Source organism: Palaemon carinicauda, chromosome 8 (assembly GCF_036898095.1).
Source record: "Palaemon carinicauda isolate YSFRI2023 chromosome 8, ASM3689809v2, whole genome shotgun sequence".
In the NCBI taxonomy this organism is placed as follows: Eukaryota; Metazoa; Arthropoda; class Malacostraca; order Decapoda; family Palaemonidae; genus Palaemon; species Palaemon carinicauda.
In genome coordinates this window covers 81,938,270-81,962,655 of record NC_090732.1, presented here as the reverse complement: position 1 = coordinate 81,962,655, position 24,386 = coordinate 81,938,270, and the positions used below count along the sequence as shown (strand labels likewise).

Sequence of the window (24,386 nt, the reverse complement as noted above, 5' to 3'; positions counted from 1 at the left end):
ACGGTAGGCACCATCCTGAAGCAGAAGGCGGCCATCAAAGCAGCGACACCTTCTAAGGGCGTCACTATTTTCTCCAACAAGAGAACCCACGTGCATGACGAGATGGAGAGGCTGCTTCTTGTGTGGATCAAAGACAAAGAGATCTCAGGAGACACCATCACTGAGACTACAATTTGCCAGAAGGCCTCCGCCATTTTCGGTGATCTCGTGCGTTCTCAGGCCGAAGAAGGGGCAGGAGAAGGAACATCCCAGCAGGAACCCCCAGAGTTCAAGGCTTCTCGGGGGTGGTTCGAGAAATTCAAGAAAAGTTTTGGTATTCATTCAGTGGTACGGCATGGGGAGGCAGCCAGCTTGGACACGAAGGCCGCCGAAGCCTTTGTTAAAACGTTTGAAGAGTTGACTCTGCAGGAAGGCTACAGTTCGCAGCAAGTTTTCAATTGCGACAAAACTGGGCTTTTCTGGAAGAAAATGCCTCGTTGGACGTTCATCACGGCGGAGGAGAAGAGGCTACCCGGACATAAGCCTATGAAGGACAGCCTTACCCTTGCTTTCTGCGCAAACGCCAGTGGGGACTGCAAGATAAAGCCCCTGCTGGTGTACCATTCTGAAAATCCCCGAGCCTTCAAAGCCCACAAAGTCATCAAGGAGAACCTTCCCGTGATGTGGAGGGCGAATGCTAAAGCCTGGGTAACGAGGCAACTTTTCATTGATTGGGTGAATGTCTGCTTCGGTCCGACTGTCCGAAAATATTTGGAAGAAAAGCGCCTCCCTATGAAATGTCTGCTGGTGTTGGACAATGCTCCAGCTCACCCTCTTGGCCTCGAGGAATATCTTCTGGCCGAGTATTCCTTCATAAAGGTCATGTATTTACCGCCTAACACCACCCCTCTCCTCCAGCCCATGGACCAGCAAGTTATTTCTAATTTCAAAAAATTGTACACGAAGCATCTCTTCCAGAGATGTTTCCAAGTCACAGAAAGTACAAACCTCACTCTGCGTGAATTCTGGAAAGATCCCTTTAATATCGTGATATGCCTCAAACTCATCGATCTCGCTTGGCAGGAAGTTTCGAGGCGTACCCTGAAGTCATCTTGGAGGAAGCTGTGGCCTGATGTTGTCTCTGCACGAGACTTCGAGGGGTTCGGGAAGCCTGGAGGCGAAGCCGAGATCGTTGACGATCCTGAACCCATTCAGCAGTCTGAGGTGGCTGACATCGTACATCTTGGTACGTCCATGGGGCTGGAAGTTAGCGCCGAGGATATAGATGAACTCATCGAGGAGCACCACGAGGAGTTGACGACGGACGACCTGAAGGAGTTGGAGATGATGAAAATGAGTGTTGTTCAAGAGCAGTTCTCTAGCGGTGATGAGGAGGATGTTACACCTTTGAAAACGTCAGACATTAAGGAAATTCTCGCATGTTTCCATAAAATGGCAGACTACGTCAAAAAGGAACATCCAGAAAAAGTTTATACCAACCATGCGCTTCAAGACTGCAATGACGTTTGCCTAACGCATTTTAGAAATGTGTTGAAAAGTAGGCAGAAACAAGCTTCCATGGATAGTTTCTTATTAAAGAGGCCAGCAGTATTAGTAGGCCAAGACGAAGGTGAAAGTGAAGAAAAGAAACAGAAAAGAGGAAGTGATGAAGAATTAGAAGGTGAAAGTAAAGAAAAGAAACAGAAAAAAGAAAGTGACGAAGAAGTAGAAGAAATTTAGAAAATATGAAAAACGTAAAGTTATAAAAAAGCAAAAAAAAAAAAATTCAATTTTAAGTTTTATGTTACCGTTAAGTGTTAAAGTAATTTTTTCTTTCATTTTATAGTTTTCCATGCGTCATGTTAAGTGTTAATTACCTGTATTTCTGCCATTTTTTTATTTTGTAAAGTTTAAGTGTTAATGTGTTAAGTGTGTAAATTACTGTACGTAGTCTGTCACTTGTTACGTTTTCTGCCTTGTGCCATCCTCCTCTGCCGCGACTTCGCTATCGGACATCGTCTCAATCAAAAGGTAAGTTTCAACTTTTTTGTTAATTAACTGTAACCTTTTTTTTCAGGGTATCAATCCTTAATTTAGGTGTACAGTACATACAGGTAACAATACACCTTCACTGATCCAAATGCTTTACATACAGTACCGTAACTTTTATACAGTAGTAAAGAAAACGGACCGTTTTTTTTAGGGCTTGGAGGGGATAACTAGGCTATAACTACATTATTGAATAATCTCATGGTGGTTTCTGGAATGGATTAGGCTGTTTTTAACGTTTGGGTTAATTATTGAATGATAGAAATGGCTGCATTGCATGTTTATTACTACAGTTTAGTGTGTTTATGAAAGAAAAGGTGTCCTTTCGTAAGGCTTAGAACGGATTAGGCTATTTACTGTACATATAAAACGCGACTCAGGATACGAAAAAATCAGGATACGAAACCGTATCCTGAACGGATTACTTTCGTATCCTGAGGCATCACTGTATATATATATATATATATATATATAGATAGATAGATAGATAGATAGATAGATAGATAGATAGATAGATATATATATATATACAGTATATATATATATATATATATGTATGTATGTATGTATGTATGTATGTATGTATATATATATATATATATATATATGTATATATATATATAATATGTGTATGTATGTATGTATGTATATATATATATATATATATATGTTTAGTGTACTTTCCTCTTGGTAAGGGTAGAAGAGACTCTTTAGCTGTGGTAAGCAGCTCTTCTAGGAGAAGGACACTCCAAAATTAAACCACTGTTCTCTAGTCTTGGGTAGTGCCATAGCCTCTGTACCATGGTCTTCCACTGTCTTGGGTTGGAGTTCTCTTGCTTGAGGGTACACTCAGGCACACTATTCTATCTTATTTTTTTTTCTTCCTCTTGTTTTTTTGAAATGGTGTGTTGGGCAGGCTTAATAGAAGGGCCATGGATGCCTGGTGGTTTATCAAGAGGTTGTCTTTTCCTTTTTCTGATTATTTTTCTTCTCAAAACCATCCTTACTGTCCTCCCTTCAGTTGAAGTGGCTATCCTGGAGGGTATTTAGCCTTGCATGGTGTATCGGCTCCTCCATGTTGACCAGTTTTTCCGACTTTTTACTATAGTCTATGGGTATCATCAATCACTTTGTTTATAATTCTGTACGTATTGTTTTTGTTATAATTCTTGTTAATCTAGTTTTTAAGTATGCTGTCTCTTTTTTATTTCTATTAATTCTTATGCTGTCTGGAGACATTGAGCGAAATCCGGGACCAGTACGTCCTAGATTTCGTCAATGTCGTCTTCTGTATTACAATATTCGTGGTCTTCATGCAAATATCCAAGACCTTACAGTTGCGTCCAGACAGTATGATATTCTTTTGTGCTCAGAAACTTTGGTTTCTAATATGAGGCACTCATCTGAGCTCCTTATAACTGATTTTAAGAAGCCAATAATGTTGAAACGTGATGCCATCCCTAGGGCCAGGGGAATGGCGGTGTATATTAGGACCGAGTACCCTGCTTCTCATAAGTCCTGCTATCAATGTGGATGTCATGAGATTCAGGTAATAAAAGTTTGTGGCAGGCATAACAACTTTTATTTGTGTTCGATCTACCGGAATCCAGACATAGATGATTCTATCTTCGATTGTCTTCTTACCATTATGGCTAAGATACAAGAAGATGATAGAAAGGCTTCTTTTGTCTTTGTTGGTGATTTTAATGCTCACCATAGGGAGTGGTTAAGTTCTATCTCTCCTACCGATCGCCATGGCTTAAGAGCTTTAGACTTTGCCTCTGAATCAGGCTGTGAGCAAATCATAAATGAAGTTACTCACAGGTCTGGTAATTGCTTGGACCTCGTATACACTGACTCCCCTGGCGTTATAACTAGTAAGGTTGGTTCTCCAGTCGGGACATCTGATCATGCCTTGATTTCATTATTAGTGAAGACTGAGCAGCCTGTCCCTGATATATCATATTCTTGTAAAATTTATATGAAATCCCAAGCAGACTGGAATGGGATTTTACATGATCTTTTGTGCTTGAATTGGTCACAATTATATAATAGTGTAGATCCTGTTGTCCCTTTGAATGAGAATCTAGTCAACATAATTGATAGGCGTATCCCTTCTCGTGTGCTAAGGTATCGAGTGAAGGACAAACTGTGGTTCAATGATGATTGTAGACGTGCTTATTTGGAGAAACAGGAGGCCTATCATCTTTGGAAGGGGAACAGATCAGATTTGACCTGGAACAACTATACTCAGATTCGAGGTTTTGCTCAGAGAGTTTATGCCTCAACTGAAAAGGAGTACAATTTAACCATAAAAGAAACACTTTCTGGTACAACTCAGGAACATAAATGGTGGTCTACCCTTAAATCTGCACTCTTTGGTGTAGATGCAACAGTTCCTCCTTTACTTAAACCAGATGGCTCAGTCACTCACTGTCCAAAGGAAAAGGCAACCCTTTTGGCTGATGTTTTTGACAGTAAACAGAGTAATGAAAAACTTGAACTTCCTCATTCCTGTTTTCCTGAGGCTAAACTAACTAGTTTAGCTTTTCGATCTCGTGAGATTAAAGCTCTGTTGATGGACCTTGATGCTTATGGAGGTGTAGACCCAAATGGTATTTTTCCTTTGTTTTTTTATAAAGACAGCAGATTTCTTAGCTCCAAAGTTATCTGTTATTTTGCGCAAGTTAGCAAGAAGAGGAGCTTTTAGCACTAGTTGGAGAATTGGTAATGTTACTCCTCTATGTAAATGTGTTTGTGGTAGCTCAAGTCCCACTGATTACCGCCCAATTTCCATAACTCCCATATTATCTAAAGTTTTTGAACGTCTTCTGGCAAAACGTCTTAATAGGTTTGCTGAAGGTAATCATCTACTCCCTAGTTTGCAATTTGGTTTTCGTAAAGGCCTTGGAGCATGTGATGCCCTTCTTACAATCTCCAATGCTGTACAGAAATCCCTTGATTGTGGTCGGGAAGTTCGTATGATTGGCCTTGATTTTAGTGCTGCCTTTGACCGTGTTAATCATGAGGCCCTTGTTTTCAAACTGAAACAGTTGGGAGTGGGTGGGTTGTTTCTTAGCATTATTATTGATTTTTTAAGTAATAGATCTCAAAGAGTTGTTGTTGATGGGCACCATAGTGATTATAGGAATGTGATATCCGGTGTTCCACAGGGTAGTGTTCTTGGCCCATTACTTTTCATACTATATACACATGACATGTGGTTTGGCCTAGAAAACAAGCTTGTTGCATATGCAGATGATGCTACTCTCTTTGCATCAATTCCATCCCCTGAATGTAGATCTAGGGTTGGTGAATCCCTCAATAGAGATTTAGCTAGAATTAGTGCATGGTGCAAATTAAGGGGTATGAAGTTGAATCCTAACAAAACTCAAAGTATGTTTGTAAGTAGGTCAAGGACGGTGGCTCCTCAACATCCGGATCTCAGTATTGATAATGTTTCTCTAAATATGTATGACTCTTTCAAAATTTTAGGTGTGATTCTCGACAGTAAATTTACTTTTGAGAAACATATAAGGTCTCTGTCTTCTTCAATTGCACAAAAAATAGGCTTATTGAGAAAGTCTTTCAAGATTTTCGGTGATCAATCTATTCTGAAGAAGTGTTTTAATTCTTTCATTCTACCTTGTTTTGAGTATTGTTCTCCTGTTTGGTCTTCAGCTGCTGATTCTCATCTTAATTTGTTGGATAGAAACTTACGGTCTATTAAATTTCTTATTCCTGATCTGGATATTAATCTCTGGCATCGTCGTTCAATTAGTTCATTATGCATGTTGCATAAGATTTTTCATAACTCTGACCATCCTTTACATTCAGATCTCCCGGGACAATTCTATCCTGTTCGTAATACTAGGCAGGCAGTTAATTCTAATAGCCAGGCCTTCTCCATCACGAGACTCAATACTACGCAGTACTCTAGAAGTTTTATTCCAGCTGTTACCAAGTTGTGGAATGATCTTCCTAATCGGGTGGTTGAATCAGTAGAACTTCAAAAGTTCAAAGTTGGAGCAAATGCTTTTTTGTTGACCAGGCGGACATGAGTCTTTTTATAGTTTATTTATGACATATTTGTTTTTGATGCTGTTAATAGTTTATATATGACATGTCTGTTTTGACGTTGTTACTGTTTTTAGAATGATTTATTGTTAATTTGTTCTTTTCATTTATTTATTTCCTTATTTCCTTTCCTCACTGGGCTATTTTTCCCTGTTGGAGCCCCTGGGCTTATAGCATCTTGCTTTTCCAACTAGGGTTGTAGCTTGGATAGTAATAATAATAATAATAATAATATATATATATATATATATATATATAAGGGATTTTGATGAAGGAAAAATCTACTTCTGGGGAGAGACCTGTGTCACTTTTCTTATATAAATATATATTCCAAATATACCAGAGAAGGTTAAAGCATTGGTATGCAGAGGTTACTACCCTCGCGCGAGCACCCTTAAGGGCGTCATGTATAAAGAAAGGGCGTGTGAAAGCCACTACAGTATTCACAGGTCGTTTTCCATTTAGAACATTCCTTCGTCAATATACACAAGACGGGTGTGCCGTAATAGCGGTCTCCACCGCATCAGCCTGGACCACCCCACCACCGCCCGACACCAGCGCCATCTGACATCCTTCATTTTGGACTCGTGAGCGTTGTACCCTTTGTTTTGTGCCCGTTCATTTTGCTCTTTTTTTGGACCTTTTTTGAGATGGCTGAGGCTCTACTTGCCCCTGCACCAATGTTAAGTACCCTAAATTCTGTTTTTCGATTCAGTGTTAAGAATTTTTGCCTTAAACCCGCATATTAGCGTGTTTTTGTTGGCGCGAGTTTTCGGCCATGTGCAGTCATTTAGAGCGTACACAAGCATGTTGTGTTTTTATCTACCTAGTTAGGTATTTTTCGGGTCCAATGGTAGTTTCATTGCATTCTCATGTTTAAAGGTTCGTTTTGTATAGTTTATAGTTTTTTATTTTCTGGACCTTTATGTTACATTTTATCACCTTTGGTTCGTTTTTGCGATGTAAACATGAGTCGCTTCCGAGTCCCGTATTTAGATTTTGGTAAAGTCCGTTTAAGCGAAGAAAAGAGCCTCTTCTTGGGCAGTATGGTGTTTTTCACATACTGTATCACGTATTTTGCATCACTGACGCTGGAAAGGAATTATCTCTTTCCGTCCTGGCCTTTTAGTCCTCTCTTCTTCGCTTATTTCATTTTTTTTATGACTATTGTACTTGTATCATTTTTTGCTTTTTGGAGAGTGACGGGTTTTTATTCACAAAGGGTTCATATTTTATTATATTCTAGTGTGAGTAGAGGTAACCTTACTGAAGGGAGGCTGGAGTTTTCCCCCTCTTTTCACTTTTGTTAAGTACTTGCTATCCTGCCTAATACAAGTAGGCTACATGGAATTTTATAGATTTTACATGTCCAAAGAGAGGCTGGATACTCCCCCTCTCTTTTTATCTGTCTTATCAAGTACTTTTATTTATCAGCAAAGTGTCATAAGGTTATTCTGCCTACAAGCTAGTTTTACTCTCGTTATTAGTTTATTTTATTCAAGTGGTAGTTTGCGGTAATATTTTGTGTTATGCCAGTCTTGGTACCTTATCCTGACTTAGGTTAGGATCTCCTACATGGCCTGCTCTCCGGGCCGCCGTCTGCGTTCCCCCTCTTTCTCCTCCCTCCCCACCCTTTAGTCTCTCCCCTTCTTCCACCGCTATGACTTGGGGAAAATAGGGGACAGGACAGAAGAGGGAGTAATTCGTTAGGAATTACGTTACGGAGCTCTATTGCCGGAGCTCCGCCGACGGAATCTCCGTCGGCATAGAGGTTTGAGTAAGGAACGTAGTTGCTATTTTGGTATCGTGTAAGTGACTGATGCTTATCTCCGGTGATTCCCATGACGATTGGGAGCATCTCCCCTCGACAGGTTATCGGATTATAAATGTGGTACTCGTTCTAGCTCCGGTATTTTCTACTCCGTTGATCCGGTTTTACCGGAGATGCATGGCACTAATAATAGTAGATTCATCGACTACAAAATTTTTAACTACCGTCTTAGTACTCATTTACTCTGACGCTCTCCTGACCTCCGGGGTGCAACGGAGTAAAATAGTGAATCCTAATTATCAATCTTACAAGTACCGGACTAGATTCTTTGAATACAAATGTTTAACTAGTCCAAGCTGTCTCTGCTCATTAATCCGACGCTCTCTGGACCTCCGGGGTGCAACGGAGGAGAATAGTGAATCCTAATTATCATATCTTACAAGTACTCATATGCTACAGTACACTCTCTCCTATAATGGTGGCGACTAGCTCCGGCAAGTCTTCCATATGCATGTCATGTTAAGACTACTTGCATACCCCATTAATTTAAGTTTAGATTAAATTTTCCAGAAAGGAGGTGGTGTACTTATAGAAAATTTTATATTATATACATATACATATATATATATATATATATATATACATATATATATACATATATATATACATATATATATATATACATATATATATATATATACATATATATATATATATATATACATATATACATATATACATATATATATATATATATATATACATATACATATATATATATATATATATATATATATATACATATATATATATATATATATACATATATATGTATATATATATATATATATATACATACATATATATATACATATATATATATATATATATACATATATATATATACATATATATACATATTACATATACATATATATATACATTATATATATATATATATACATACATACATATATACATATATATATATTCAAATAAGCCATATATATTTTTGATACATTAATGTCTGGATTCTCTTAACGACCTCGGGATCAGAGCCCCAGGCGAAATCACACAAAGACAAGAGCTTGGGTCCGGCCGGGAATCGAACCCTGGTCGGCAAGCTTGTATAGACAGTGACTAAGCCACTTGGCCACTGTCTATACAAGCTTGCCGACCAGGGTTCGATTCCCGGCCGGACCCAAGCTCTTGTCTTTGTGTGATTTCGCCTGGGGCTCTGATCCCGAGGTCGTTAAGAGAATCCAGACATTAATGTATCAAAAATATATATGGCTTATTTGAATATGAAAAACACGTCTAAATGTGCAAAATTTATCATATATATATATATATATATATATATATATATATATATATATATATAATGGATTTTGAGCAAAGCGAAGAATCTATTTTTGGGTGAGATAGCCTTGTTGTCCTGATAGAAGGTTCCTATAAGTAGCTTCCTAGAGTATATTTGACTACAGTGATATTCCCAGAGAATTTACCTTTAGGTCTCCAGAATTCTAACTCCTGGCGTGAATATCCTTAAAATTTCTCTTAAGGATATCGCATAATATCAGGGGACGTATATCTTAATACGACACATAGCAATCTTCACCCCGAATAGCGTTTTCACTTCGAGGGGGAAAGTGGCAAAAAATTGAAGGGGAGCCGTTATCAAGGTACCCTTCCTCTGTTACCACACTGAGTATCCAGATGGCGTACGTCGCCGCCATGTTTTATTCCTTGTAGCGTTGAGCAAGGTGCTACAGATATAGTAGTTTCTGGAGGGACCCTGCCAAGGCCTTTTCTCTAGAAAAGGAGGGTGGGTCCATCAGGACGACATGGCTATCTCACCCAAAAATAGATTTTTCGCTTTGCTCAAAATGCATTTTTTGGGCTCAGGCCATTTCATCCTGATGGTAGGTTACCAGAGCATTATTTAGAAAGTACTGTATCTGTGGATTTTCCAAATGTGCCTTAACCTCAGGACAATATTTCCTTGGTCATCCAGACCATAGAGACATATGACGTTACCGTTATACGTCATTACTTTTAATCATAAACCATGTTAGTGTTTCCTGCCCCCTGCAGGGAAGAGTCATACTAGACTTAAGAAACAGTCTCGAGGTTTGCATATACCATATGAACAAACATAGCATCAAGAGCATACAGGTCTCGCTGTATGCGAAGCCAGGTAAATTTTGTACTCGATTACGAACAAAGGTTTGCATATACCATATAAGGTCTATGAAGATAGACCTTTAGACACTCTACTGGACACAGCGAGACATCTTCCTTCAGAGGGCAGATTCTCTAGGGACCCCATCTTTTGGTGGGTAGCTCATTCTTGGCGAGAAATGTTGGGTTCTCCCGCTTCTGTGAACTCACTATGGCCCTCTTCACGAGAAAGGGCCACTATTTCACTAACTCTGGCCCCCGAGGCTAGAGCAAACAAGAATATAACTTGCTGGTTACTCTGGCCCCCGAGGCTAGAGCAAACAAGAATATAACTTGCTGGTTTAAGTCTTTCAGTGAGCAATCCTCATTGTTCACTGTTGAAGCAAAGTGTAGGACCTTATCCAAGGACCATGAAATAGGCTTTGGAGGTGCTGCAGGCCTAAGCCTAGCACAAGCCGTATGGATCTTGTTAAAGATTTCATTGGATAAGTCTACTTGGAATGCGTATAGCAGAGCACTAGTCAAGGCTGATTTACACGTTATCATATTGGCTGCTAAACCTTGTTAATGAAGGTGAATAAAGAAGGATAAACAGAAATCTGTTGAGATTTCTTTTGGTCCTTTTGCATTGACGAAAGCAACCCTCTTCTTCCAAGATGACTCATATTGTCTTCTAGTAGACTTAGACTTATATTCTTCTAAGAAGTCTATACTGTCTCTCGAGATCCCAAACCTTTTCTTAACTGCTAAGGAGAGAAAATCATGAGATGAAGGTTTTGGGCTTTCTGTGATGAAGCAAAGACAGTCGACTTCTGTACTTGTTGAGTCAGTACTGGGTCCGGCAGAGGGACCAGCCTCAGCTTCAGTTCCAATACCAGAGCGAACCAATTGCTCTTCGGCCACTTGGGAGCCACTAGAGATGCCGTTCCCTGAAAGGATCTCGGCTTGTTGAGGACCTTCAATAGGAGGTTGGTTGGAGAGAACAGGTAAATCCAGTTCCATCTGTTCCAGTCGAGGGACATGGCGTCCACCGCTTCCGCTAGAGGGTCCTCGTATGGGGCCACATAACGAGGTAGTTTCTTGTTGTCGCTCGTCGCAAAGAGGTTGATCTGCAGTTCTGGGACTTGACGTATGATGAAGGAGAATGATCCTGCGTCTAGGGACCATTCTGACTATCAGTGAGAGCCTAGATAGAGCGTCTGCTGTCACATTGCGGAACCCTTGAAGGTGAACTGCTGATAGATGCCATCTCTTCTTTTCTGCTAAACGGAAGATGGCCAACATCACTTGGTTGATTTGGGGTGATCTCGAACCCTGACGATTCAAACATCTCACTATCACCTCGCTGTCCAGGATCAGTCTTATGTGGACTGAATTGCGAGGGGTTAGTTTCTTCAGCGTGAGAAAGACTGCCATGGCTTCCAAAACGTTGCTGTGGAAGGTCTTGAATATAGAGGACCAAGTCCCTTGGACATTCCGTTGGTGAGAGTGACCTCCCCATCCTTCCTTTGATGTGTCCGTATGGATGATGACTGAAGGCAGAGGTAGTTGTAAGGGCACGGACCTCTTCAGGTTCTTGGCCTTCGACCATGGTTTGAGAAGTGATCGTAGTCGAGTCGGTATCGGTCTTCTTAGATCTCTTCGAGCGTTTGATGCGCATCTTCTCCAGACTCCTGACGCATCTTTTAGGTGTGCTCATAGCACCGGGTCTGTCACTGATGCAAACTGAAAAGAGCCCAGTACTCTCTCCTGTTGGCGTCTTGATATCCTGTTGGATTTCAGTAGTCTCTTGACAGATCCTGCTATCTCTCTCCTCTTCCCTGGGGGAATGGAGAGATGGTGTGACTTTTAAGTTCCAATGTACTGTATTCCTAGCCATTGAAACTCCTGAGCTGGAGATAATCGAGACTTCTTGACATTGATCTAGAATCCCAGATGTTCCAGGATGCTTGCATGCACTCCGTCTCGGATGCTGCCCACACCAGTAGGCCACCACCTGGACACCTTCTAGGCGTAGTTGTTGAACGACTGCATCTGCAAGCTTTTGTAAAAATCCTTGGGACTATATTTAGTCCGAAGGGCATAGCTCTGAAGGCGTATTTCTTCTTCTGTAGCCTGAATCCTTGGTAGGAGGAGAGTGGGCGGTTGATTGGAATATGCCAATAGGCATCTGCCATGTTTATCCTGACTGTGTACGCCCGTTTTGGCAGCAGGGTCCATATGTGTTGAAGGGTTAACATCCTGAACTTGTTGCTTTCTATGAACTTGAGTGGCGACAAGTCCAGAATGACTCTGAGTTTGTCTGAGTCCTTTTGGGAACACAAAAAAGCCTTCCTTGGAATTTGATGGACTTTGCCCTCCTTATCACCCGTTTGCTCAAGAGTTCTCGGGTGTATTCTTCCAGGACTGGGGTGGAGTGTTGGAAGAATTGAGGAAATGATGGTGGAGCTCTCCTCCAGCTCCAACTTAGTCCGTTCTTGATTAGGTTGTGGGCCCAGGGATCGAAGGTCCAGCGATCCTGAAATTTATGGAGTCTTCCTCCTACCGGAAGCATCTCATTGCTTCGACTGTCCGGAGGACTTTCCTCCTTGACCGCGTCCTCTCTTACCCCCTCTTCCTCTTGGAGGATGTCAAGAGGAGCCCCTTTTCGACCCTCTACCTTTCGGGCGAAAGGTAGTGGTCTGCCTCTCATAAGCAGGAGTAAAAGCCGGTGACTTTGCGACCAGCTGCTGAGGCACCATCTGGTAGGTAGGCTGGGGTTGTGCCACCATCTGGGGCACCGCGGTCATAGGAACTGCGGGAAGTTGTTGTTGCTGTTTCCTGGCAGGGCGAGAGGGCAACCTAGGTCTCTTCGTCTTCCTTTTTGGTTGGGGACCCTCATCCGGGGAAGACTTCCTCTTCGCCGACATGCCCCACTTTTGGAGAAGATTCCAATTCTCCGTGGCAGCCTTGTCAACTACTTCTTTGACTACTTCGCTCGGGAAGAGGTCTTTTCCCCAGATATTGGAAGCTATCAGCTTCCTGGGTTCGTGTTTCACCGCAGCCGAAGCAAACACGAACTCCCTACATGCACGTCTGTCCCTAACGAAGCCATATAGGTCTTTGACCAGCGTTGCCAAATGTGATTTGGCCACAACCATGAACATGTCTGGGGATCTATTATCGCTTGCCATTGCCTCCAAGGTAATCTGGAGGGACAGGGATGCGGCAAGTCTCTCCTTTGTCTCTTGCTCTCTACGCAAGAGAAAGTCAGACAGCTTAGGGAGGTTTTCCCTGAACTGGCGTCCAGCAATATCTGCCGCCAACTTCCTAACTGAGAAGGTAAGGTATATTTCCTTCCAGTCCTTGTCGTCTGTAGGCAGAGCTAGGGATAAGGGTCTGCACTCCTCAAGTGTAGGGCAAGGTTTCCCTGCTGCCACTGCCTTCATAACTACCTTAAACCCTTTTTCCGCAAAGGGAAAGACTAGTTTAGCTAGGGCAAGGAATGAAGGGTGTTTCTTGGTAAGGGCTGGCACTTTTGAATTAGTGAAGCCCCTGTCTATCAGACTACTTGCCAGCAAAGCCTGAGCTTTTCCATGGTCAAGAACTATGACCTCTTTTGGTTCTGTCTCCTCCTTGGATACAGGTTCCGCCTTCAAGCGGACGAAGCAGTCTGGGTAAGACTCAAAGCTGGGCCAAAAGTCAATATCCTCTATGAGGATGGCCCCCAGCTTTTCTGAAATGAAGATCTTCCCATTTGTAATAGGCATGTACTCTGCATGCCTCCAAGGGTTCACCTCGGAGCAAGAAGGAAGATCCTTCACATTGAGTCTCTTCTGAGACCCACGGGACGATGCGAGATGGTCCATCCTTCTCCTCAGTTCAGCGTCCCTTTCTTCGTTTTGCTTACGAAGACTCTCCATCGTCGTCAAGAGACTAGCCAAGACTTTAGCCATGTTGTGCGATGGAGGAGCAGAAGACGTAGAGGGCACTGGTTCTGGGGCCGGAACCGACGAAACGGACTCCGATTCGATGTCATCCTCTTCAGTCTCAGGAGCCAGGGTAGAAGGTCTTTCTCGGTGTCCTCAGACACCTCCGACATCCTCTCATCTAGGTGAATGTCCTTCATCGCGTCAGAGACATCCATATCTATGGAAATCTGGACTCAAGGGATCTCGGATTGAGGCTGTGGAATAACGGCATCTGCAGTTGCCTTAGGGAACAGATAGGCACGCATCCGTTCATTTGGAAGGTAAGGCCCCGTGGCATTCTTCTGAAAGCCACGAACCCATCTGCGCAGCTTACTCTGTGCTGCATTCTTTGACTCCGCTGTCATGGGGTCATCAAAAGCCTCAGTAACCAAGGCTTTGCACATATTGCTTTCCTGGGGGTCCCAGTACTTTAGAGGTCCCTTGGAGATGGAGCAGAGAGAGTGCGCCTTGCACTCTCCATGGCCACAGAAGCCCTTGCTCCTCACGTTGCAAAAGACTCTAAGGCACTTGGGATGGTCCTCCTGTAAAGAGAATCCTTGAATGCTTTAAAGCCAGAGGCTTTGGCTTCTTCTTTGAACAGGAAAGTTCGCGACGGCATTCTCTTCCAAAACAAGCCGGTCTCATCCATATTAAAGACTTGTTCCGGCTTGTATCCACCTTCGGCGATAATATTCTTGAACGTCTGGTTCACGTAAGTTTCAGCAGCGGCAGTGTCAGCGGAAGCAGACTCCCCATGCAGGGAAACGCTTTTCAGGGCGAAGCGTTTCTGAAACTTCGCGAACCATCCTTTGCTGGCGGAAAAACGTTGTTTCTGACGCTGGGAATCAGTGGATGTCCCTGGTTGAGGTTCATCTACATCATCATCTTCTTCAGCATGGTCGCTATCGTCGTCTTGAGGTTCCTTTGCCGCAAAATTCTCATACAAGCTCAAAGCCTTTGTTCGGATGGTGTTCGTATCCAAGGCTATGTTCTTCTTCCGGCAGTCGGCAATCCACACAGCTAAAGCACCTTCCATGCGTACGATCGTTTTATTACGCTAGGTAACGACTCGCTTCGCTGATCTGCTAAAGTTGATTGCAGCCGTCTTTCTAATGTTCGCCTCGTCCTTCTTGATATAGCGAACGGTGGATTCATTGATTCCAAAATGGCGGGCTGCGGACGCGTAACTTCTACCGTCTTTTAACATATCGAGAAGCGTCACCTTCTCAGCAATCGTCATCATCCTTCGGTGGCGTTTAGGCTCACTACCAGCCTTAGTAGAAGCAGAACGCTTGGGAGCCATTGTACAGTAGGGTTTAACAGAAAGTTCAACAAAAAGTTCAACTTAAAACAGTCACGCACAGCACAGATTAAAGTTCACAAATTTAACGTCTACACAGCGATACGGCGGGAGAGAAAGTGGCCGCGAAAACGTTGATGCTGCGGGTTGGAGATGCGGGCAAAACACCAATCACAGGCTAGATAACAAAACTTGAGTTCTGATTCGTCATCTATCAGCGCTTGAACCAATCACAACCCGTCTTATATGCTACGTAGGTTACCAATTCAAAGTACAAGATACCCTGCGTATACTGTACAGTAATAATAATAAATAATAAATAATGATAATAATAATAGTAATAATAATAATAATAATAATGATTATAATAATAACAATAATAATTTTAATAACAACAACAATAATAATAATAATAACAATAATAATAATACAGCTTTACGTACGCTATTTTACGCTTTTGTTGTAGGATGTGTCTCTCTCTCTCTCTCTCTCTCTCTCTCTCTCTCTCTCTCTCTCTCTCTCTTGTACGCTTATTCGAAATGTGATTTTTGCAACAAAGAATATTATTGGATGCAGTACTACGTACGTATACATACAAAAGATTCATGGAAAAGAAGCACATCCATTACATTTGTTGTACAGTAGTAGCCATCAGCAGCCTTACACCATTCTAATATGGTATGACTGCATCTGATTTGCGTTTCATGTTCGATTTAATTTTACTACGTAATGTATACAGTACTGAATTATCGTATGATCACATTCTCTTTTCGTGTTTTATTTCTTTCTGTGCTGAATTATATGTCATATGTAATGCAATGAACAATCAGTAAGAGCAGATATTACTAATTACAGTATTAATGGAATTACAGGTAACGAAATATCATATTTGGGGTCTTCAGATATCGCGGTATTTTCGAAATTTCCGGAAAATCCGCGATATGTATATATATGGGTTATGAAAAAAACCCGCGAAGTGGTGAATCCGCGATGGTCGAACCGCGAAGTAGCGAGGGTTCACTGTAAACATTTCCCATCTTAAGTGAGAGACAATTTCTTAATTTTCCCAACTTATACTGAGAGACACTTTTAATTTTGCACTATGACTAAGAGAGAGAGAAACGTTCTTTTACTCATATTTCTTGGGTGAATTCCTTGTGTTTAAACTCTGTTTTGTCTCATGTCCTCACTCTCAATTTGACATCTTGATGTTAACTCTATAATGTCTTCAATGCTTATCTGTAAAAAGTTTATTATTAATTCTTGCACTGTTAAATATTGCACGGCATTTTATCCATATAAGCTGCCACCAATGTGGAGTTACCGGGGCAGAATATTTAAGAAATAGCTTCGTTTATATTATTTTTAATTATTATTTATTTTTAATATGTACGGAGTAGTTACTAACATTGTCCTTCAGTGCAAATATTTACTTTTATATTTAAGACCCTCAAGAGATATGGGTGCAGGTAAAATGCCGTTTAGTTTTCTAATTTACTGAATGAACTTTGGTGTACAACAATTTTACAAATTTCTTCTACATTGTAGAATTAATAAAAGCACAACTTGGAACAACACTAATTCTCTTGAAGATTAGAGGCTGCAACCGTGGACTGCTTCTTCACACTTCGCATTTGGGATGCAAAATCCGTGAGTTCTCTGATGCGGGCATGAAGGAAACACGATCTTCAACTGGTGTCCACCACTCAACACCTCGGTTGGGTAAATTCCTCCTACACCATCTCGGCAGGAGGTAGATGTATTCAGCTCTCGGTTGAAAGGTAAAAGGGCTTCTCCAACTGGACTTCTCTACTATTTCATCCTGCGGCCAACTTAACCGCACACTTGAAGTTAGTTCAGGGCCTGTCACATCGGCACTTGGTGTGGGGCCATGCCTCAGGATTGGGGAGAAGGGGGAATCATTTACTGCGATTGCTTGAGAGGAAGGAATGCGCTCTGCCTTCACACAGGCGCTTAAGTAGGCCAATATAGGTGTGGCATTAATTACATCACATCATGTGACTGTTCTTGTATTTTATTGGTCCCCTCTTCTGATATAATAGTGATGTCATACACTGAGCGACGTTATTGTTACCGGCTTCTTTGCAAGACTTACGGTGGGCCAGTGAACATTGCGTGGCACTGACTCATTCAACTGAGTAATCTTTCTCACAAGGATGTTTTGATTTTCAAAACTGCAACGTAAACGTTTAACTTGCTCTCCGGCTTTCCTCTGACATCTTTCTATCGTTTCTATGGTAGTCTCTCTCTTTATGAAATCAACTAAATGTATTTGTCTCTATCGTTTAATTAATGAACAAAACTTATAAAATAGCTAATCATATACATATATTAACTTATTCCATGAAATTCTCTCCTGGCATCACATCAACACTGTAAAACACTCAAAAAAATAAAAATATATGAAATAATTTTAACATAAGAAAACTTTCCTATTTAGTTGTAATAGGACACCGTAAGTGGATGGCGGTGTGGGGAGGAAAGGAGGAGTAATTGCTGGAAGGGGGAATCCCCTTCCATAAAAATGTCTGGTAATTGAGGTTCAAGGGATTCTTCCCTTTTCTGTTGCTTCGGGACAAGTTTTTCTCTAATTGAAACCTGATACAATGTTAGTTACTTTTGCTTTTTTTTTTTGCAGAATTTTATGGTATTGCGACTTAACATTATTGTTGAAAAGGTTACAGTGCTATTGGTTACTAAAGTATCAGGATGGGTTTCTTTTTTCAACAAAAGCTTGAACTCCCCCCCCCTATCTTTGCACACATTTATTCAATAGTAGAACTTGGGAAAACATCCTTCTCCTCTTTTTTCCCAGAATACATATCCTCCTCCTCTTCTTCCTCCCCAGAATACATATCCTCAGGCAAAGTCTTTTATTGTTCATTTTGAAGGTGTTCCAACTCTTCTGTAGTAAGCTCGTTACTGTGGTCTTCTAATAGCTTGTCAACCTCCAAGCCCATGCTTTGTCCCAAGGAAACAATGTCATTCACAATTTCGTCATGGAAGATAATGTCTAAATCATCGACTAAATCCTTATCCAATCCTGGAGGGTGAGTAGGAACATTATTTAACAGGAGAAGGCATGTTAGTGTTAAGTTCTTTTCTTGCAAATATGCTTTCACACTGGTGCAAAAACTTCATACACCCACTCAGTAAAAAATTTCCGTGTCACCCAGGCCTTTTATTTGCATGTCACATGACAGGCTATCTATTCTTTATGACATTGTTCTTTTGGAACAGCTTTGGGTTGTCAGCATGATAAACTGACAATGGCTTAACCTTAAAATTTCCACTTTCATTACCTCACACCAGAAGGTAAGCCTATCTTTCATTGGCTTATGCCCTGGTAATGCTTTTTCTTCTTTGGTAATAAAGGTTCTGCATCTTTTTCAAAAACAACTCTGTTTCGTCAGTATTGAACACCTGTTGAGGCACATAACCTTCTTTGGTTATAAGTTTACCAAACTCGGCGACAAATTTATCAGCTGCTTCCTTATCTGAACTCGCTGCTTCCATGCCTCATTATGCAGTGTATTCCACTTCTGTTCTTAAACTTTTCAAACCACCCCCTACTAGCTCTGAATACAAAATCACTGGTAGTGCTTGTACCATGGGTTTTCTTCACTTAATCTTCATAGATTTCTAGTGCCTTTTCACAAATAAACGCCTCGCTAATGCTATCACCTTGTAACTGTTTCTCATTTATAAAAATAAATAACTTCCCCACTACCTCAAGTATCTTAGGCCTTTGCTTCATCAAAGTAATCACTCCTTTAACAACATTTAGCTCCCTTTATTATTTCTTTATTCTTTAAAATAGTCTAAATCATTGAATTAGCCATAGAGTATTCAAGAGCAAAATCCGAAACACGCATCCCGTTTTCGTGCTGGCAATGATTTTCTTTTTCAATTCAATAGTTATTTGCACTATTTTCCTTTTTATTTGATCACTTTTACTCTTATTCTTCTTTGGACCTTTGTTTAAGTGCTGATGAATTAAGATAAGTATACTGTAAAACAGATGCAAAACAAATATATAGCCCAGTGTAACACGAAAAATGAGGCAGAGCGTATGTTTACATCCATCTGAAACAATGGCCAACGCATAACTGATGGCATTTGGCTCGGCTGGCTTTTGCTCGCATTGGTCGAGTACCGAATATTTGTTCAAGAACAGGGCCATTTTTCAATCAAAGTTTTTGGTCAAAAACTAATTTGTCCTAGTTTAGAGATGTTAGAATACCTAGGTTCTACTGTACAAGGAGGATAATTCCATGGTTTTATGATCTCAGTTCTAACAGGTGTGGACAGCTTACACCTGTACTGTGCCTTTATATCTGTGTTATTGCTGTATCAAATAAGTAGGGTAAGGAGTGGATCATATGGGAAGAGTACTCTCACTCTGCTGATGGTGAAGAATGTAAATTTTCTTTTCAACATACTGTATACTTTCATTGTATTTTCAAGCTGGTAAAACAAAGTAAGTTCAGAATGTCAATCTTTGGATTATTACCCACATTACTGATTCCGTTGCAATGCAGTCTTATGATGGAGAGATCATCACAGTTAAGTTGTCCTTTCTTTTTTAGTAGATACAGCATTGTGGTGTTGATATAACAAATGCTTATATCTTTTTATTGATAGATCAGAATTCTTAAGATTCAAGTTACATTTTGTAGAATTCAAGCATTTGTTTCTGTAAGATTGCCTCTTTTTTTTTTAACAGGGGGCAGTTTATTCTTATATGAATTGAAGTGTAGTGGAGACTGGCATTGATTAAATGAAATTCTACTATTGTCATCAGAACAGTCATGACCTGCCATGAGCCCCATATGTTTTTGAAATAAAATACAGTATTAATAATAAAGTAATAGAATTTGTATACTGTATTGGAAATTTTGGGTACAGTAAATACATGCATTTGTTAGTAATGACATACCATACATTGTTAGTTCATTGTGTTCCCATTACAAGGATTCAAAAGAGTTTAGTTCTATAGTACGGTATTGCTATTTCTTGAATATCTTTTTTTGTCAGTTGAAGGTACTGTATACAATTGAACCTTTTTTGCTAAGACACCTTAGTATGTTTGCCAAGATGAGTTGAATAAGCTATTCCAAAACAAGTTATTTGCAACAGGGATGGGATTTGATATTGCCTTTTTTCAAAATACATAAAAGGCTAAAGTATACGTAGGCCTTGGGTGTTTTCACAGTTTCAGGTGCTTAGTGGAAGAATTTTCAAGTTGCAGGATAAATGTATACAATATATACACAAAAAGAATTTCTAAATATAAGATTTATATTTCTATTTCCTTTTCAATTATATCACTTCTTGGGTCTGTTATATTTTTTCTTTACAAATTCAGTTCTTTAGCATAACCTATGCATGCGTGTTACGGGTTTAGCTTTACGTTACATTGAAGACCATGAATGATTAATTAAAGAGGATATATACGATAAAACTTAGTATTCAATTCCTTCATGTTATTTTTTTTTTATTCCAGAGTCATCTGCCTAACATCAAAGTTCACGCTTACTTTGCCCCTCAAACACCACAACCAGCAGAAGGCAGATCTAGACAACGGTATTGTCGGTGCTGTGTCATTCTTTGAGGTTGCCATCTGTTTCCTGGGCTGTCTTCCTGCTAGAGAGTGGTCCATCTTGAAGAACCCTTGGGTGATCTTTATTTTCTGTATCTTCTTTCCTACCTGTTATCCTCATTAGCAGTGCTACAGAAGGGTTGATTCCTTTTGCCTAGACACTTCACAAAGGTATTTGAAATAGTGATTATGAATTATTTCTAAACCTGTTGAGGGTACAGCTTTTAATCTCAACTGCTGTGATTTACAAGAGGAGCCTGTTGTCATAACCAAGGTTTTGGGTATTGTGTCACCCAGTGTTTACTCTGTTTTTCCTGCCAATCATATGAGTATAAGTTTAAGGTCTCTTTGGTACCATGAGGTTTTCAGTATGACTGAATTGCCAAATGTTGATATTAATCAAATTGAACATATTACCTTCAAGTGATCACAATATCACAAGTAAGTTCATGGGTATGGCAAGTGACTCTATAGGATTTATTTGAACACAACATGTAAAACAAATTAATATTTGAAAAACAATTCATGGTTCCAAATTTGATGACTAGATACAACAAAATACAAAGTACAGAAAGATGAAAGTGCTTCTTTAGAGACATGATTTGTTCAGGCTGTGTAATCTTGATTACTTGTGATCAGGAGTGAGCAATTTTGAGGTTTGGTCTTCTTTCCTTAAGTGACTTGTTAATCAGGTGCAGGGGAATGGCCCTTATATCATTAGATCTGAAAGTTTTTATCTGTTGTAGTTGATCTATATTTGGAATACGAGTGGCTCTGTATATTTTGTTATACATAATGGCCCTCAAACTTCCATGTGAATCCAGCATTTTTAACTTTATCTCAGACAGATTATATTCAAACCCACAAATGAGGTTGTGTCTTTGAGCCACAAAAACTCAGAAAGGAGGGTAGGGTGGTAAGCTTTATTTATACAGAGTTAATCCAAGTTCTGTAAACCATTTTTAATACTGTAATGTAGAAAACATTATGGAGATTTTGCTGATGCATTTTACAGGCGAACTGTCATCAGCAAAAGAAATAAAGGATTTGTATCACCCCAAAGTAGGAAAGGATTGAATGTCAAGTTGACAGTGAAAAAAAAGATAGAATTGGTTTCTTTCTGGTATGAAAATTTTACATTATAAAAATCTAATTACCCTTAAATGCAATTTTTACATATTTGTTTCTGAATAGGATTTAAACTTTCCACCAATTGGTATCCAAATTCAAACCTTGTTATTGCAGGGGTTAATGAATATTAAACATTTATGGATTATTGTCTTTTGGAAGGTACTTAAATTTATCTTGTATTTTAAAGCTTGGGAGCTTATGTGCAGGATAATTGGAAAACTGTATTGGCCTTTAAAGCTTGAGCTTATGTGCAGAATATTTGGAAACTTTAGACCCAGGTGGTTCCTCAGGACAGGATTTCCCATGTACAGGTACATTGCAATAAAATAAGTGGCAATAAAAAGAAAGCTTTTAGTGAGTTGGTTGCCATATCTGTAAAGTTGTTAAATTATAAATAAGCAGAGTTTAGCATTTTTGGAAGATTATAACTATATAGAGGAAAGGTTATGACTTTGCTTTGTGGTGTAATGCATGTTTGTGCTGTCACCATTTTCTTTATATTCACATCGGTAGAGTAGGGCTGGTGTATATTTGGACAGATGATGTTGATTGCAAGGAATTACCAAGAGCTGGGAAGCTTTACAAAGAATTATTAGTACAAATTAAGAATAGTGAGAATATAACTCAGTGATAACAGACTTTGTATGCTAAGAAAAAGCAATGGTATTAAGAAATTTCTTAAAAATTAGATTCATTTTTATTGAGAACACACCACAGCTAACTATTTACTGATTAGAATAATTAAAAGGGAAACAAACTTTTTTGGCAAACAATAAATTTTTGGCCTAGCCAATGACCAGTAAATTTTTTTTGCACTTGTATTAGCTCATATTCCATATGACCAATTGTCAGAAAATTGGCCTTGTTCTAAAATGTTTGAAAATTATTTTTTGTATATCGACTCCTAGGGTTATGAGGTTTTGAAGTACTCTACTGTATAACCAGATTTTAAATTTACTTGGATTGAAAGAAGAATAAGACCACGAATATTTACAGTAACAATATTAAATGCAACAAAGTCTGAATTTGATTTGTTGTGAAACCATACCTTGACATTTTATGTCTCGCACCTGCAGAATTCAGATCGGTTAAACTTGCAACATATTATTCAACCCTTGTACAGTACTTGCAGTATAAAAGTGGAATTATTGTTTCCCACTAAGATTATTTTTATTTACTATGCTATAATTAGGCCTGTTGTGCTATATTAACCCTGGATAGGTACGCTACTCGGACACCCCTTTAAGGGTATACTCGGTCGCGAGCGACCCCGACTCCAAAAAAAATTCAGGAAAAATTTAGTTATGCATCAATCTGTATTGTTTGACTTGCTAAAAATACTTCAAAGAATGCTAAAAACTACTGAAAATATAAATGATACCCATCTACAAAATAACTATTTATTGGAAATATATTAAAAATTTAAGTATACAAAAAAAAGACGACGTAAATATTCACAAAAAATAGAAATATACATATACACATAAATCCCTTTAGGGACACCTTCTTAGATGGCAAAGCAACAGCATGTAATTGCTGAAAATGAGTTGGACCCATAGAAGTCAAGATCTGAAATGAGAAAAAAAGGGTAACTTTTTTTGGCCAAAAAAATTTGTCCAAATTTCATGAATTTTTTGGGGTACCCAAATGAAATAGGAAGAGGCTAATTTTTTTTATTGAATAAACTCATATTATCCTAGAACAGAAATACATAATAAAATGTGCACAAAAATGTAATTTACTGTTATAACGGGCGAAATCTAAAGGTCATTTTTGACGGCCTAGTTTCACAATATAAATTTCTTAAGAAAATCATTGTATCTCCTATAAAATATGATATTTATGCATTAAAATATACCAATATATCACGAATTCTATACAGAACAAGAATATATAGAGATATGCCAACTTACCTTTCGGGTATGTCAACAAAATGGCCGCAGACCGCAACAACTCTTACAGCCCAATCTACCACTTGAAATGAAGAATGTGGTTGCAAGCTCCATATTATCATCAACATCTCTTTTTAACTCCATTAGAAGTGTGTTGATGACATCCATGCCGAGGGAATGCTGCCTGCTGGCCATTATTGAAGATAAATTCAAAATAAATAGAAAAAAATCAAATTTGCAAAAAATAAAAAAAATTCAGAAATTAGCATTTGAGGGAAAATGGACCTCATGGCAATATATGGCATCTAAGCCAAAACCAATGTCATGCAAGTGGTAGACACACCATCCACCCACACTTTCCAACTATAAAGAACCAAACAAGTATCAACACTGTTCGACAATTTATAATTATGTAATAACTTTGCTGTTG

General features: G+C 39.5%; 1 protein-coding gene across 2 annotated transcripts in view; it reads left to right on the top strand.

Moving 5' to 3' along the window:
• Nucleotides 1-24,067, top strand: part of LOC137645777 (F-box/LRR-repeat protein 20) — a 325,431-nt gene extending 301,364 nt beyond the window's left edge. For both annotated transcript variants that reach the window (XM_068378688.1, XM_068378689.1), the window contains exon 10: nt 20,838-24,067. In XM_068378688.1, the coding sequence (XP_068234789.1) occupies nt 20,838-20,945 (108 nt within the window). In that variant the 3' untranslated portion in view covers nt 20,946-24,067. The remainder of the gene's footprint in view (nt 1-20,837) is intronic.
• The last annotated feature ends 319 nt before the right edge of the window (nt 24,068-24,386 follow it).